The following is an 18,069-nucleotide window of genomic DNA, read 5'->3' on the forward strand; positions in this document are numbered from 1 at the left end:
TACAAAAATTCAAGATTTTTAAGAATTATAAATCTATGGAAATTTAAGGCCTTGACATAATAATAATGTTTATATCCAGCTCCAGCTTCTGGCAATGATATTAGATGACAGTATCACTGTGGGATATGTAATGTGATTTTTATTTTGAGTAATGGAATTGTGTGTTATTACTTAAAATATCTTAAGTATTTCACACTATGGAGGTGTATAGGGCAGCATACATTGATATAGAAATGTACAACTTATTTTTTAATCAATACATGGAATGTTTGCTGCAAATTTTAATGTCTGTATACTTTTAAGGCATTTGATGAGTTGTGCTCTGTCATCTCTTTCCATTTGTCATATTTTTTTTACTGTGGTTTTTGGCTCTATGTTAATTATATAGTTAAAATTTTGACCCATTTACCAACAAATATGTACTGCCTCCATCAATGTATACTCACTTTTGTATTATCTATCTAAAGTTAAGGGTATTAAGAAGATAATAGGAACTAAGTAAGGCCTTATTTGTTTCTTGCAACAACCTTACGCAATTATGTATGTGTATATTATATACTAGAGGCCCAGTGCACAGATTTGTGCACCAGTAGGGTCCCTCAGCCTGACCTGCAGGGATCAGTGGACCTATGCGCTGCCATAGCCCAGCCTTACCTGCCAGCTCTCGGGTTCCAGCCCCGTTGTCTGCATCGATCCCGCACAGCACGAAGTAGTGCGTGAAGTGGCAGGCAGTTGGGGAGGAGCCTGGTCTGGGCACCAAGCCACTTCCGCTCATCCCGGCCTCGCTGTGCCTGCCGTCTCCACTGTTCAGGCGAGCAAGGGATGTGTCTGCGGGAGAGGCTCTCCAGCCGAGTCCGTCATCTGGTGGCGCTCCCGCTGTGGGAGCGCACTGACCACCAGGGGGCAGCTCCTGCATTGAGCATCTGCCCCCTGGTGGTCGGTGCGCGTCATAGCTACTGGCCAGTTGTCCAGTCACTTAGGCTTTTATATATATAGACTAAGGGCCCAGTGTATGAATTCATGCACCTTGAAAGGAACTGTGGGCCGCGAGGCTGCGGTGGGCACAGGGGCAGGTCTCAGCCCATCCTCCGCTCCCCTGCCTGGCCCCACCCGCCATGGCCTCACCCCCTGATACCGTCTGCCGGCAGTCCCGTCACTACCGCTCCCATGCTCTGATGGTACCGGGCCTGCTTGCACCCGCTGACAGCGCGGAGAGATTGGGGCCAGCGCCAGTAGTGGGAGCTGCTCTGATCACCCCTCAGGAGCAGGGGGAGGTGGAGAAGCCATCAGCTGATCGGGGCCAGCAGTGCTGCTGGCACCCACTGACGGTGCTGAGCAATCGGGACCTGCACCAGGTGCCGGCTGCAGGTGCAAGCAGGGCCAGCGCTTGCAGTGGGTGCAAGCGACAGCTCTGGTGCTACAGTGGGTGCAAGTGGGGCTGTCTCCGGCAACAGGTGTGAGAGGCTGCTGCTGGCCCTGATTGCCCCTCAGAAGCAGGAGGAGGTGGAGAAGTCCTGAGGGGTGATTGGGACTGGCAGCCACTGCTGGCACCCACTGATGATGCCGAGTGATTGGGGCCGGGGCTGGGCACTGGCAGCAGGTGTGAGCGGTGGCTCTGGCGCTGGCAGCGGGTGCAAGCGCCAGGCAGGACCCCAGTGCGAGGGAGCAAAGAATTTTCAGGAACCACCAGAGGCTTGCCCTGATGACAGCGACTGGTTTGGTCTGGTGCGCCTGCTCACCTGCTCCACCATCCTGCCATGGCCCATGCCCGCTCTGTTCTGTGCTCTGCTGCCCGCTGCTGACGCCCCCTGGTGGTCAGCGCATGTCATAGTGACCAGTTGTTTGGTTCTGCCGTTCGGTCTATTTGCATATTAGGGTATTATATATTTATAGATAAGCATATGGATTAGGATTAAATAAATTATCCAAGATTATTTGGAGTTTTCAGTATAATATAATATCTTAACCAATTAATTTTTTTTGTATATTAGAGCAGGATCTTAATTTTAGATTTTATTTTAGGTCATTCATTATAAGGAAGACAATAAGAGACTGAAAATATTTTTTTAAATATTTTTATTTTATTACACATTGATGCAGGGTTTTTTTTTGTTTCTTTTGAATTTTAGGCCAAGTTGAAGTAGCAAAATCAAAAGAGGCCCAGTTGCGAAATGAACTAAAAACAAATAATATTGACATTCCTACAACACAACAGGTACAGTTTCCAAGTATATGTGAAATTTTTTTTTTATTAAATTCTAGTTTACATTTTTTTTTTTTTTTGCCATTCATATTAGGAATTTTATGGGCACTATTCTTGGGAACTAAGACACATGTGGATTGTAGTCTAGTCACTTACTAGACAATAAAAAGGGGCTAGCAAAATGATAGAGTTCTCTTTTCAAAAAAATTTTGGTTTTTTTTCGCTTTTTTTAAATTTTATTGATTTCAGAGAGGAAGGGAGAGAGAGCTAGAAACATCAATGATGAGAGAGAATCTTTTATCGGCTGCATCCTGGACACCCCCTGCTGGGGATCTAACCTGGGCATGTGCCCCAACTGGGAATTATAACCTCCTAGTTCATAGGTCGATGCTCAACCGTTGAGCCACATCAGCCAGGCTGCAGTTTGTATCTCTAATGTAATAACACCAATAAGTAAAATTAATAATACACCAACTTGAGAACTGCATTGAAGAGACTGCGTAAGTTATAACCAATATATGTAGTGGCAAAGAAAATTAAATAAACACAAGACAATAGAGTATTTTAAAATTATGTTCTTTTATGTACTATATAACTCACTTTCAAAGAGAAGTTCTATTATAAGTTGTGTATTTCTTAATTAAGATAAGAAATGAGTGAGGTGAATGAAAGTTTTACATTACCATAACCATATTCTTTTAAAGCAGGGGTTGGGGGGTTGGACATCTGGCCCTTATATGGCCCACAAACCACTTTGACCCTGCCAAGACAGTGAGGGTGAGTTAATTAAATGTTTGACCAAATATAGCAGGCTAATTTTTAAGCTGATAATTTTGTATGGCCCTCGAATGATATTATAAATATATAAATGGCCCTTGGCAGAAAAAGGTTCCCCACCCCTGGTTTAAAGTAATGCCTGCTTACTAGTAACTTTATGGTATTGAGTTGTCCAAATTATTGATTTTTCTTTGTTCTCATTATAGACTGCCTGGTTACAAGAGTAATTGGCCTTGTAGTAAATTTTCCTTTATAAATTACAGGTGCCACACATTGAAGCACTTTTAAAAAGAAAGATATTAGAACAAGAAGAACTAAAGAAAAAACCAAGAAGATCATGTACTCTTCCAAACTATACTAAAAGCAGTGGAAATATTTTGGGAAAGGTCTGTGTTTAAGCCTTTTAAGAGGCAGCACATTTTATTACCTTGTTTTGTTCAAAGTGTGTTTTAAAATGACATGATAATAAGAGAGTGTTTCTTCGTACTTTTAATCTTTTTCCAGTAAATTACTTGTTCTTATTATAATAGGGATTTGGAAGGATTTAAAACTTGAATTGCATACTTATTTCCATAATTCTTTCTGCTGTGGCAATTGTTAACATGTCTTAATTCAAGGCTTATTACCTACTTAGAAATGCTTTCATGTCATATGGCTTTATAGATATCCAAGACCTTTTTTATGTGACTCAGACTTTAGTGAGCCAACAGAAGAGAAAGATCAGAATTTATCTAATTTATCTGAGTCTAATATTGTTAGAGAGTGAATTCTTGGATTCTCCTAGAACTTAAGAAAAAACAGTAATAACAACACCAAAACCTTTATATATGTTTGCTGCCAAAAGAGTGCCAGTCTTCCTTTTCTTCTATTCCCTTTTTGGTTCTCCTTTTGTCAGAATTTTATTTTCATTTTTATTCTACCATTATTTAATCCTGAATACTTTTTTATAGAAAGCGTTTCTTATAGAAGTGTCCCTAACATCTTCAGTTTTTAATGGTGTTAAGGTTTATGGTATATGTATGTGTGTCTTACTTGTTAAACTTTTCCATTTAAAATGCAGCTTAGCTTTCTGCTTTTACCTCTGCTTTAAAATTGAGGAAACTGAAACTGAGACACAGAGAGATTTAAAAACTTGTTTAAGGTTACACAGCAGCATCAGAGCCTGGACTCAAGCACAACCAGTCTAACTCCAAAGTCAGTGCTGTTTATTACTATTTGGTGTGTATTTTTTAATCCTCACCAGAGGATTTTTCCCCCCCATTGATTTTTAGAAAGAGTAGAAGGGAGAGGGAGAGAGATCTGGAAACAATTTGAGAGAGAGACATATATTGGTTGCCTCCCAAATGCGCCCGGATCGGGCTAGGGGATCAAACCTGCAACCTAATACTTGCCCTTGACAGGGAATCGACCCCGTGACACTCTAACCACTGAACCACACTGGGCAGGGCTATTGCTGTTCTTAATTGCCTTTATACATAATTCTTTTACAACCATTCGGTTATTGTTTATAATATTTCTACTTTTACATGAGGAAATTGAAGTTCAGAGAATGTAAATAACTTGTCAATATATAGTTATTAAGAAGCAGAACTTAGACATAAACCTAAGTCTTTCTGACTCCAGAGTCCATGGCAGTTTCTTTATAAATGGCTCCTTAACATCACAAACAAACTGCATTCTGAAAATAGGGGTAGTGGTTACTACTGAAACCAAGTTACCTTATATTCCAAACCCCAAATATAATTGAAAAGTTAAGAATGTAAATTTGTGCCCTAGCCATTTGGCTCTGTGGATAGAGTGTCGGCCTGCAGACTGAAGGGTCCCAGTTTCATTTTCAGTCAAGGACACATGCCAAGGTTGCAGGCTCAATCCCCAATGAGGGGAGTGCAGGAGGCAACCAATCAATGATTCCCTCTCATCACTGATGTTTCTCTCCCTCTCCTTCCTCTCTGAAATCAATAAAAATATATTTTTTAAAAAGAATGTAAATTTATAAACTGAAACAATTTATAATTTATAATTTCTTAAATTGTTATTCCTTATATCCAATTTATAGAATTCATAGGAAGAATCAGTCTTTATAAAAAGAAGCAGTCCTGCGATTCTAAGCATATTGATACCTGTAATAGTTAGCTTGTTTTCAGGTACTGACATTCCACATTCAGTGGTTCATTTAATACAGAATTCTTGTTCAATATGTAAGATTTTTATCAAAGTATAAAATAAAATGTAGCAGAATAAATATATTTTTTAAGTCTTCCAATCAGATGTTTTTCATCACATCTCTTAAAAATCAGAGGGAAGCCTTTGAAATTTTGTTTTATATAGTTTCTTCTGTCATCTCAGAAGCCCTTTCCTAACCAGCAAGAGAAAATTTTTTTCAAATCATGCTTAATCTTCTTCCTTGTTTCCTTTAAAAAAAAAAAACAACTTTTTTTTCCCCAGCATTTATCCTAGAACTAGAATAAATAAGTATGGAATATAGTAGGAGACAGGAGATTTACAATGTATATTATTTTTAACATGGTGAAATACCTCTATTAACTTGGATATTTTAGTGTTGCCCTCTTAATTGCAAATATCTTGAGATTCCATCTATATTCTTGTTGTTTAAAATATGTTTTTATTGATTTTAGAGAGAGGGGAAGGGAGGGGGATAGAGAGATGGAAACATTGAGAAGAGAAAAACAACTATCAGCTGCTTCCTGCATGCCCCTGCTGGGAATTGAGCCTGCAAATCAGGCATGTGCCCCAACTGGGAATCGAACCGATGACTTCTTGGTTCGTGGGTCTACAGTACTCAACCACTGAGCCACACCACAGAAATCCTTTTTTTTTTAAGTGCCATTTATGTCTTACCCCTAAGAAAGAATTAGTAGCATCCATGAAAATAGGTAGGGTACACTTACAACTGAAAAAGTAGTTAAGGCTTGAACAGAACATTGTGTTATACAACTTAAAAATGGCAAGTGTACATCTTAGAGTTAGATTTAAAAAATAATAATTATATATATATACACACTAGGGGCCCGGTGCACGAAATTCGTGCACTGGGTGTGTGTGTGGGGAGGGGAGTGTCCCTCAGCCCAGCCTGCCCCCTCTCACATACTGGGAGCCCTCAGGCGTTGACCCCCATCACCCTCCAATCTCAGGATCGGCCCCTTGCCCAGGCCTGATGCCTCAGCCAGAGGCGTAGACCCCCATCACCCTCCGATCGCCTGATTGGCCCCTTGCCCAGGCCTGACGCCTCCGCCAGAGGCATAGACCCCCATCACCCTCCGACCGCCTGATTGGCCCCTTGCCCAGGCCTGACGCCTCCGCCAGAGGTGTCAGGCTTGGACAGGGGACCCCCATCTCCCCCTGATCACTGGCTCTGGCCCCCGCCCAGGCCTGAGGCCTCTGGCCCAGGAATCATGCCTGGGCAGGGGACCCCCATCTCCCTCTGATCGCTTGCTCCACCCCCCGCCCAAGCCTGACGCCTCTGACCCAGGCTTCAGGCCTGGGCAAGGGGACCATCATATCCCCCAATCCCCGGCTCCGCCCCCCACCCAGGCCTGATGCCTCCGCCAGAGGAGTTGACCCTCATCACCCTCCGATCACCAATCACCGGATCGGCCCCTTGACCAGGCCTGAGGCCTCCGGGAGAGGTGTCAGGCCTGGGCAGGGGACCCCCAGCTCCCCGCGGTTGCAGGCTCCGCCCCTGCCCAGGCCTAACGCCTCTGGCCTAGGTGTCCGGCCCGGGCAGCGGGGACCCGCAGCTGCAGCGGCCCCGCGATCGTGTGCTCCGCTTTAGGCCCAGGCAAGGGACCCCTAGCTCTCGGGACTGCCAGCTTCGACAGTGCCCAGCTCCCATCGCTGGCTCCACCCCTACTTCCTGCTATCACTGGCCAGGGCGGCAAAGGCGCCTGATTCTCTGATCATGGCTGGGGGGCAGGGCCGCCTTTGCCCTGCCCCCCAGCTCTTAGCTCCCCCCTGGGTTTCCGATCACTGTCAGTGGCAGGGGGCTTCTTCCTGCTTTCCCTTTTGCCTCCCTGCATTGTGCCTACATATGCAAATTAACCGCCATCTTGTTGGCAGTTAACTGCCAATCTTAGTTGGCAGTTAACTGCCAATCATAGTTGGCAGTTAATTTGCATATAGCCCTGATTAGCCAATGAAAAGGGTATCGTCGTACGCCAATTACCATTTTTCTCTTTTATTAGATAGGAGGATATACACACACACACACACACACACACACACACACACACACACACACACACACACTAGAGGCCCGGTGCACAAAAATTTGTGCACGGGGGGGGGGGGTGGTCCCTCAGCCCGGCCTGTGCCCTCTCGCAGTCTGGGACCCCTTGGGAGATAACAGCCTGCTGGTTTAGGCCTGCTCCCGGGTGGCAGAGGGCAGGCCCAATCCCTAGGTGCAGCCCCTGGTTGGGCTCAGAGCAGGACCAATTGGGGAGTTGGGGCGATGCCCCCTGTCATGCACAGAACAGGGCGGATTGGGAGGTTGCAATGCCACCCTCAGTCATGCTCAGGGTAGGGCCGATTGGGGGGTTGGGGCACCGCCCCCTGTCACACTCAAGGCAGGGCCAATCAGGGGGTTGGGGCGCTGCCCCCTGTCACACACATAGCAGGGCCCATCAGGGGGTTGAGGAGCTCCCCCCTGTCACTCACAGAGTAGGGCCGATAGGGGAGTTGGCACACCGCCCCCTGTCACACACAGAGCAGGGCTGATCAGGGGGTTGGGGCGCCGCCACTGTCACACTTAGGGCAGGGCCGATGGGGAGGTTATGGCTCTACCCCATTACACACAGAGCATGGCTCGTGGGGGGGGGGGGATTTGGGGGCGCCGCCCTCTATCACCCACAGAGCAGGGCCAATCAGGGGGTTGGGGCGCCTTCCCCTGTCACGAACAGAGCAGGGCCAATAGGGAGGTTGTGGCCCCAACCCCTGTCACACACAGAGCTGCAGGGCGATCAGGGGGTTTGGGCGCTGCCCCCTGTCACGATGATCCCGGTGCCGGGAGGCATATTACCCTTTTACTATATAGAATGGAGGCCTGGTGCATGGGTGGGGGCTGGCTGGTTTTCCCTTAAGGGTGTCCTGGATCAGGGTGGGGGTCCCCACTGGGTTGCCTGGACAGCCTGGATGAGGGTATGATGGCTGTTTGCAGCTGGTCACACCCCCTTCAGGGTGGGGGTCCCCACTGGAGTGCCTGGCCAGTCTGGGTGAGGGGCTGAGAGCTGTTTTCAGGCTGGGACTGAAGCTCCCAACTGCTCCTTTTTTTATTTTTTTTTATTTTTTATTCTGGGCCAGCTTTAGCTCTGAGGCTCCAGCTCTTAGGCCTCCGCTCCGGAAAGCAGGTATCTGGTTTGTTTAGGTTCTACAATCGAAACTCTATATCAACTCCAGGTCCGAGATCCCAGCTCTGAGATCCCAGCCGGCTGAAAGCTGGTTTCTGGAGTTTTGTTTAGCGTTTGTATTTGTTACAATGTTTGAAACTGCAGGCTCAAAGGCCTGCAGCGGCAGGCGGGGAACGTTGGAGTCCTCCGTCACTGAAGCAAGCAAGCCTCATGTTAGTTTCAAGCTGCCTGGCTGCCGGCCACCATCTTGGCTGACAGTTAATTTGCATATTGCCCTGATTAGCCAATGGGAAGGGTAGCGGTCGTATGCCAATTACCATGTTTCTCTTTTATTAGTGTAGATACATATACACACATACATACACGCACACGCACACACACACACATACACTAGAGGCCTGTTGCACGAAGAGATTCGTGCAATAGGCCTTCCCTTCCCTTGGCTGCTGGCACCGGTTTGCCTCTGGCACCCGGGACCCAGGCCTTCACTCTGGCCAGGCTCCGGCCGGAGCCAGCCTGGAGCCATCAGGCTTCTCTCCACCAGCCCTGGGGCCATCAGGCTTCACTCCGCCACTTGGAGCCTACATATGCAAATTAACCACCATCTTTGTTGGGTTAATTTGCATATGCTCCTGATTGACTGGTTAGTGTACCAAAGGTATGGTCAATTTACATGTTTGTCTATTATTAGGTGAGATATATACTTTATATTGCCTGAAAACTCATGGAGAAAGTATAGTGTTAAGGAGTCTACTGAGAGTTCCCAATCATATCTTCACTTAGAATTAATTATTGCAGTTATAAGATTAGGGCAGTGGTGCTGAACCTGTGGGTCACGACCCCTTTGGGGTTCGAACGACCCTTTCATGGGGGGTCACCTAAGACAATCGGAAAAGACATATTTAATTACATACTGTTTTTGTGATTAATCACTATGCTTTATGTTCAATTTGTAACAATGAAAATACATCCTGCATATCAGATATTTTTTTAATATATTTTATTGATTTTTTTATAGAGAGGAAGGGGGAGGGAAAGAGAGTCAGAAACATCGATGAGAGAGAAACACCGATCAGCTGCCTCCTGCACACCCCCTGCTGAGGATGTGCCCGCAACCAAGACACATGCCCTTGACCGGAATTGAACCCGGGACCCTTCAGTCCCCAGGCTGACGCTCTGTCCACTGAGCCAAACCGATCAGGGCTGCATATCAGATATTTACATTACGATTCATAACAGTAGCAAAATTACAGTTATGAAGTAGCAACGAAAATAGTTGTATGGTTGGGGGTCACCACAACATGAGGAATTGTATTAAAGGGTCGAGGCTTTAGGAAGGTTGAGAACCACTGGATTAGGGTAACTTGTGAATAATCAGAGTGGACACCTATCTGTCCAAGCACTTGCAGTCAAAAATAGAATTAGCTCACCTAATTTGATTTGCCACTACCCATCATTCCTTTGTCTACTAGGACATATTTTTTTATCTTCATTTTCATGTGCTAGTTTCTCAGCATGTCTGTTTTCTTACCTTTTTCCCACTAACTTCAAGAGAATTGGAGTACAAAGGTGGACATCATGATGTTTCTAAGAGTGACAGACTACTTTCTCATTGCTAGGGCAGGTATGAATAAAGGGTAGATGTGACCGTACAAGTGCAGTGAATGAAATTTTTAAATTGCTCTCAAAATTTCAACGCTGTTGTATTTTGAGCAAGAATGCTTATGACTAAAGTATTTGGAAATAGAAGGGTGGGGCCCTAACTGGTTTGGCTCAGTGGATAGAGTGTCAGCCTGTGTACTGAAGGGTCCCAGGTTCGCTTTCGGTCAAGGGCATGTACCTTGGTTGCAGGCACATCCCCAGTAGGGGGTGTACAGGAGGCAGCTGATCGATGTTTCTCTCTCATCGATGTTTCTAACTCTCTATCCCTCTCCCTTCCTCTTGTAAAAAATCAATAAAGTATATTAAAAAAAAAAAAAAGAAAAGAAATAGGAGGGTGGGTATTTAGCCTAAACTCCAAAGCGTTCTTTTAAGCAGAAGAAATTATTCTTATTTGTGATGTTTAGTTTTGTTTTCTGAACAAAATACTGTAGTTGTGGAGTAAAATATATACTTAGAAGGGTATGGTATGTAACTATAGTTATGTTTAATTGAATCTTAAAGTCCATTTATTGTAGGCATATATTACTTAAATGTATTTTATGATTACTTAATTAAAACACATTCCCAATGATAGAAATAGTAAATGTGAAGAGTATACATCATTAATTAGCAGGTAATAGTCCAAAATTTTTATTTGCTCATTTGTAAAATTTATTGGAGTTTAATCTGTAGAATAGTTTTTCCAAAATTAACAACAGACTAGATAGTTTGATATTCAAGCCAGTAAGTTTTTAAAGTTTGATAATTTTTTGTGAATTCATGTGTTTCAGAGAAGTGTTTTTGCTCCTTAGACTTGGACTTTTTAAATATTTACTATCAAATTTTTATATATTTAGAGTTTTATACTTGTTTTTTTAATGGGTTATAGATTGCACACTTGGCACAAATTGAAGATGATAAAGCTGCAATGGTTATTTCTTGGCATCTGGCAAGTGATATGGATTGTGTTGTAACCTTGACCACTGATGCTGCACGTCGTATCTATGATGAAACCCAAGGTCGTCAGCAAGTGTTACCACTTGATTCTATTTATAAGAAGAATCTTCCAGATTGGAGAAGGTTAGAAAAAAGTAGAAGTAATTATTTTTTCCTGTAATAATATATATTTTTAAACTAAGCAAGGAATTTTAAAATGATTTCTCAAAAAGATGCCTAAAACAAACTGAGAAGTGACTCAAATCACTGACATTATTCTATCTTCATCTTCATCACAAATGTGTATACTTCATAAAGATGAATTATATATGCTGACCATGTTTAATTTACTAATTAAATGTAGCTTGTATATATGAAACACACACACACAAGAACATGCACACATTATTTCTTCATTTGCTTTTCAAAGTATGTTTTTAGGTAGCAACCATTCAAATCAATTAGCTATTTTTAATATAAAATTTAAAATATTTTATGTGTACTCTAAGTTTGACTATTTTTTTAAAAATTCACTTTAAAAGATTGGAAGGAAATGGTAACAAAACAAAAAAATTAATTACAGAATATTGACCAATATTTTTCTCAAACTCATAAACAAAGCTTTGCAAGGCCTACAATTGCGTAGGAATAGGGATTTTAAGGAAAATGGGAACTCATTAAGAATCTACTATGTTATAAAACTAACATTTCATTTTGTAATCTAAAAATAGCTTAACATGTTAAGTGCCCAGCCTGTTTTGTCTTCCGGACAGAAAGTATAGTGTCAGTCACCCGTGAGTAACTGGGCACTTAATGTGTTAAGGAAACAACTGGAATTTGAACTCAAATTTGTCTGCTTCTAAAATCTCTCACTGGCTAAAATCAATGAAAACATATCGTCGGGTGAGGATTAAAAAAACAAATCACTCACTCTGCTACTAGTCAATACCCATTTTATTTTGTTTTATTTTATTTTATATATTTTTATTGATTTCAGAGAAGAAAGGAGAGGGAGAGAGAGATGGAAACATCAGTGATGAGAGAGGATCATCGATCGGCTGCCTCCTGCACACCCCGCACTGGGGATCGAGCCTGCAAACCAGGCATGTGCCCTGACTGGAAATCGAACTGTGACCTCCTGGTTCATAGATTGACACTCAACCACTGAGCCACACCAGTTGGGTTCATTAACCATTTTAAACAATTTAGGAAATCCCATCAAATCATAAGTACTGTGTTGATAAGAATAATATTTTTTGTGAGAATAATTTTTCCTCCAGGAGGGCTTCTTTTATGTTTATAATCCCTGAAGACTATATTAAGAATCCATGATTTAAGGAAAGTATGAATTTGGTATTTATTTATTTATTTATTTTTTAAATTTTGTTTCATAAAGTATTACAAAGAGTATTACATGTGTCTCCTATTTCCCCCCCCCCCTTGACATTCCCCTGGCCTCCCCTACCCCCCAGTGTCTTGTGTCCATTGGTTATTCTTATATGCATGCATACAAGTCCCTCAGTTGATCTCTTACCATGCTCCCCCCAACCCTCCCCAGGCTTCCCACTGTAGTTTGACAGTCTGTTCAATGCTGCTCTGCCTCTGTATCTATTTTTGTTCATCAGTTTATAATGGTCTTTATTATCCATAAATGAGTGAGATCAAGTGGTATTTTTCTCAGCTTCCCAGGGGCCGGTGCAGCCTTGCAGGGGCCGTCTCAGCCTCACAGGGGCCGTCGCAACCTCACAGGGGCCGTCACAACCTCTCAGGGGCTGTCCCAGCCTCACAGGCTGTCGAAGCCTCACGGGGGCCGTCCCAGCCTCACAGGGGCCGTTTCAACCTCACAGGGACCATCGAAGCCTCGCTAGGGCCATGAATTTGGTATTTAGAACTAATGTTTGCTCCAGCAGCTAGTTATCTTCTCTCTTCCTGGTATTGTTCCTCTAATTGAGATTGAATTAACTAGCTCCTAGAGCCACCCTTACCCTCCAGCACTTCCACCTTCAAGATTTGGAAGGAGCTATACTATGTGGAGATGAAAGGCCCGACATCCCAACCAACTTCCATCTCTGGAATTTCATTGTTATTTCTGAGCTTCAATTGCTTATTTGTATGCTGTGAGGGAAAAATAGACAGCCAGGGTTTTGAGCTACCTCCCTCGTGTGCCTCAATCTTAGCTCTGCCCCTTCCCTCCATTCTAGGGCCCCTCTCCCATGACACAGTCGTATCATTGGCATCCTCATTTAGGGCCAGCTTTAGAGCTTGCTTTTCTTTTGTTGTCAAACTAAAAAATAGTTTATATTGACTTGACAAACTAATTGAGGGTAATAGTACAGATAAAACTAAGTAGATATTTGTATATGGAATATCATTTTTAAGGGCATAATAATCATTTAGGAGTTTTACTTATGGATGGAGAGTTGATTTAGTGATTACAGTAATTTGCAATATATTCATGTTTTTCATATTTTATATTTTTTAATTAAAGTTGTATGAGTTTTGTTTAATACTTTTTAAATTTTTCTTTTCATTCAGACCTCTGCCTCATTATCGAAATGGAAAATTATATTTTAGACCCATTGGAGATCCAGTCTTTGCCCGAGATTTGTTAACATTTCCTGATAACATAGAACATTGTGAAACAGGTAAAGGAAATTATGGTAACTTTATTTTATATAGATGTTGCATATGTGATCCAGACATATAAATTATTGATTATGGAATTTATGTTCTTATTTAGTTTATAAGTAACAATTTTATTAATATTTAATTCTCTAATTTTTTCCAATTATAGGAAAGTGTTGAATAAAATTCTAAATTATCATTATTAAAAAATGTTCAATGTCTGTTAATATTTTAATGTAATCAAAGAATATGTCAAGTTAAAATTTTGTTTATTGAATTTTTTAGTATTTGGTATGCTATTAGGAGACACCATTATTTTGGATAATTTGGATGCTGCCAATCATTATAGAAGAGAGGTATGTATTGAATTCTTTTTTAACTTATAGCTCTAGTTCTATTATGTATTTTTAAAATTTAATATATTGTAGACCTATATGGCAAAAAAATTATTTTATGACAAATGTGCAAATGATTAACCTTGTCAAAACCAATTTAAATACTACATATCAATAAGCAAAATAAAATTGGGCAAAATAATGAATTGGCCATCATGCAAGTTAAAATCATGCATGTTTTGGGGCTGTGAAATTATCGAAGACTCAAAACTGATATCTATTTTTGATGACTAGAGGCCCGGTGCATGGGGGTAGGGGGTCCTCCTCAGCCCAGCCTGAACCCTCTCCAATCCGGGACCCTTCAGGGGATGTCCGACTGCCGGTTTAGGCCCCCTGCTGGCTTGGTTTCCCCTCACGGCCACGCTTGTGGCCTGATCACCCCCAACTGTCCCCCTTGCTGGCCTAGTTGCCCCTCATTGCCCCCCTCTGCCAGCCTGGTCGTCCTTCACTGCCTCCCCCACTGGCCTGGTTGCCACCAACTGCATCCCCTGCCAGCCTGGTCACCCCACGCAGCCTGCTGTTTGGTTGTTAGGTCGCCCCTCACTGCCCCCCCTGCAGGCCTGGTCACCCCACACAACCTGCTGTTCAGTTGTTTGGTTGTTTCTCACTAAACCCCCTGCCAGCCTGGTTGCCCCACGCAGCCTGCTGCTCAGTCGTTTGGTCGTCCCTCACTAACCCCCCTGCTGGCCTGGTTGCCCCCAACTACCCCCCTCCCCTGCTGGCTTGGTCATCCCTCATGGCCCTCCCTGCCAGCCTGGTCACCCCATGCAGCCTGCTGTTCAGTTGTTTGGTTGTCCCTCACTAATCCCCCTGCCTGGCTTGTCACCCCATTCAGCCTTCCCCTGATCAGCCCGGTCGCCTCCCCGCAGAGGGAGGCCAGACTGCAGCTTACCGACAGACGACCGAACAGGCATTTTCAAGATGTGTCTTTCATAGGATATGACATTCCTTTTTTTTTTTCTTTTTTTATCCTCACCTGAGGATATGTTCCCATTGATTTTTTTAGAGCATGTGGAAGAGAGAGGGAGAGACAGAGGGAAACATCAATGTGAGAGGGACACTTTAATTGGTTGGCTCCTGCATGAGCCCTGATCTGGGCCCCGGCCAGGGAGGAGCGTGCAGCCTAAGTACATGCCCTTGATCATAATTGAACCGGGACCCTGCGGTCAGCAGGCCGAGGCTCTATCCAGTGAGCCAAACCGGCTAGGGCAGGATATGACATTTCTTAGCCCCTCCAGCAGCAGACCTTTGTTTTTTCCTCCAGGGGTGTGGTGGGAAAACCCTAGATCACCTTCTTGGATTCTTATAACCCAAGTTACCAAGAACACTGCAAATGGCAGTGTACAGGGAGCTTAGCCAATGAGCAGTCAAAAAAGGTGGTTTGGGAGGAGAAACCAAGATGGCGGCATAGGTAAACACCGGAGTTTGCTGCCTCGAACAACCACTTCAAAAATACAACTAAAAGACAGGAATGGACATCATTCAGAACCACAGGAAGGCTGGCTGAGTGGAAGTTCTACAACTAGGAGGAAAGAGTAAAACATACCGAGACTCAGAGGAGGCCCAGTGCTGAAGTAAAATACTAAGGTGCGGAGTGCATGCAGAGCGGCTGGCGGCTGAGGGCGTGGTTGTTGTTTTCAATCGGGAGGGAGTCTCAGACTCTGAGCTCCAGCTCCGGGCGAGTCTGTAGGGACCCAGACTCATACGGGAGAAGCGGGACTGTCTGGCATTGCTCAGAACCCTAGGGCAGCTTGGGACTTGCAGCAATTACTGGGACACTGAGAAGCAGAGCCTCTGAGGGCAAGACTGAGAGCAGCCAGAATTGCTAACCCCTCCCTGTTGATCCCGTGGGACCCGCCCCACCCAAGCCCTGCAGGGAGACTTTTGCTGGATAGCCTCAGGCAAAGGCTAGATTAGCACCTCCCTAGAGATCCAGGAGCCAGGAAGCCCAGAGGTCAGAGTGGGACCATCCAGTTTGCAGCTCTGTGGAACCATAAAAGACACACTCAGGGGGAAGACTCAGTGAGCACCAAAGCCCCATTGAAGCAAGTCTAGCCCCAGAGGGGCGTCTCCAGCACAGAAGTTCTCCCACTGCAGACACAACTGATTCTCACAGCCAGTTGGCCTGGAGGTCAATTCCTCACAGTGATAACTACAACAATCAAGGCTTAATTACAACAAGACTGTGCACAAAGCCCACAAGGGGGTGCACCAAGAGTGTCTACCTCAGGTAATTGGGACACTTAGCACAGAAAGGAACTCTATCAACACAGCGAAGCATAAAAAATGCTGAGACAAAGAAACAGGACACAAACGACAGAATTGGAGGAAAGCAAACTGCTGGATATAGAGTTCAAAACCACACTTTTAAGGTCTTTAAAGAACTGTCTAGAAGCCGCCAATAAACTTAATAAGGCCCTCGAAAAGACTGGTGAGACCGCCGATAAATGTAGTGAGATCTTCAAGAAGACTGGTGAGACCGCCGATAAATGTAGTGAGATCCTCAAGAAATCTAATGAGACCCTCGATGTTGTGATAAAGGATCAACTAGAAATTAAGCATACACTGACTGAAATAAAGAACATTATACAGACTCCCAACAACAGACCAGAGGATTGCAAGAATCAAGTCAAAGATTTGAAATACGAAGAAACAAAAAACACCCAATCGGAAAAGCAAAATGAAAAAAGAATCCAAAAATACGAAGATAGTGTAAGGAGCCTCTGGGACAGCTTCAAGCGTACCAACATCCGAATTATAGGGGTGCCAGAAGATGAGAGAGAGCAAGATATTGAAAACCTATTTGAAGAAATAATGACAGAAAACTTCCCCTACCTGGTGAAAGAGATAGACTTACAAGTCCAGGAAGCGCAGAGAACCCCAAACAAAAGGAATCCAAAGAGGACCACACCAAGACACATCATAATTAAAATGCAAGAGCAAAAGACAAAGAGAGAATCCTAAAAGCAGCAAGAGAAAGAAAATCAGTTACCTACAAGGGAGTACCCATATGACTGTCAGCTGATTTCTCAACAGAAACTTTGCAGGCCAGAAGGGAGTGGCAAGAAATATTCAAAGTGATGAATACCAAGAACCTACAACCAAGACTACTTTATCCAGCAAAGCTATCATTCAGAAGTGAAGGCCAGATAAAGAGCTTCACAGATAAGAAAAAGCTAAAGGAGTTCATCACCACCAAACCAGTATTATATGAAATGCTGAAAGGTATCCTTTAAGAAGAGGAAGAAGAAGAAAAAGGTAAAGATACAAATTATGAACAACAAATACACATCTATTAACAAGTGAATCTAAAAATCAAGGGAATAAATTATCTGATGAACAGTATGAACTGGCGATTGTAATAGAATCAGGGACATAGAAAGGGAATGGACTATTCTTGGGGGGTGGGGTGAGGGAAGAGATTGGACAATAATCGTGCACCTATGGATGAGGACAGTGGGTGGGGAGTGAGGGCGGAGGGTGGGGTGGGAACTGGGTGGAGGGGAGTTATGGTGGGAAAAAAGAGTAACTAATGTAATAATCTGAACAATAAAGATTTAATTAAGAAAAAAAAAAGGTGGTTTGGCTCAGTGGATAGAGCATTGGCCTACAGACTGAAGGGTCCCAGGTTTGATTCCAATCAAGGGCATGTACCTTGGTTGCAGACACATCCCCAGTAGGGGGTGTGCAGGAGGCAGCTGATCGATGTTTCTCTCTCATCAATGTTCCTAACTCTCTATCCCTCTTCCTCTCCCTTCCTCTCTGTAAAAATCAATAAAATATATTTTTAAAAAAATCAAATAGAGCTTCTAAAAATAAAAAATGTAATAAATACGGGACAAGTAACACAGCTTAAGAGAGAATAGTGAATTGGGAAATAGGTAAGAAAAATTATCCAGACTGCAGCTCAGAAAGAAGGAATATAAAAAAAAAGTTGATCATGGAAAATAGAATGAGAAAAATCTCAAAGAACAAAAAAGTCTAATTATAATGCCAAGATGAGGATCATAGCAGCATTTGAACTAATGGGTGAAAATTTTTTAAAACTGATGAAAGATACCAATCCATAGCTTTAAAAAACATAATGCGAGTATATGTGACACAAGCAGGTGCAGTATATGCTCCTCAT

At 43.4% G+C, this 18,069-nt stretch overlaps 1 protein-coding gene across 4 annotated transcripts in view; it reads left to right on the forward strand.

Moving 5' to 3' along the window:
• The window catches only part of SMCHD1 (structural maintenance of chromosomes flexible hinge domain containing 1), a 153,818-nt gene that overhangs the window by 116,672 nt on the left and 19,077 nt on the right, over window positions 1-18,069 (forward strand). For 3 of the 4 annotated variants that reach the window (XM_059706537.1, XM_059706536.1, XM_059706534.1), the window contains 5 exons: window positions 2,130-2,215; window positions 3,244-3,366; window positions 10,874-11,064; window positions 13,456-13,565; window positions 13,831-13,901. In XM_059706537.1, the coding sequence (XP_059562520.1) occupies window positions 2,130-2,215; window positions 3,244-3,366; window positions 10,874-11,064; window positions 13,456-13,565; window positions 13,831-13,901 (581 nt within the window). The remainder of the gene's footprint in view (window positions 1-2,129; window positions 2,216-3,243; window positions 3,367-10,873; window positions 11,065-13,455; window positions 13,566-13,830; window positions 13,902-18,069) is intronic. The other variant, XR_009454146.1, reaches the window with a different exon arrangement.

This window comes from Myotis daubentonii, chromosome 8 (genome assembly GCF_963259705.1).
Source record: "Myotis daubentonii chromosome 8, mMyoDau2.1, whole genome shotgun sequence".
In the NCBI taxonomy this organism is placed as follows: Eukaryota; Metazoa; Chordata; class Mammalia; order Chiroptera; family Vespertilionidae; genus Myotis; species Myotis daubentonii.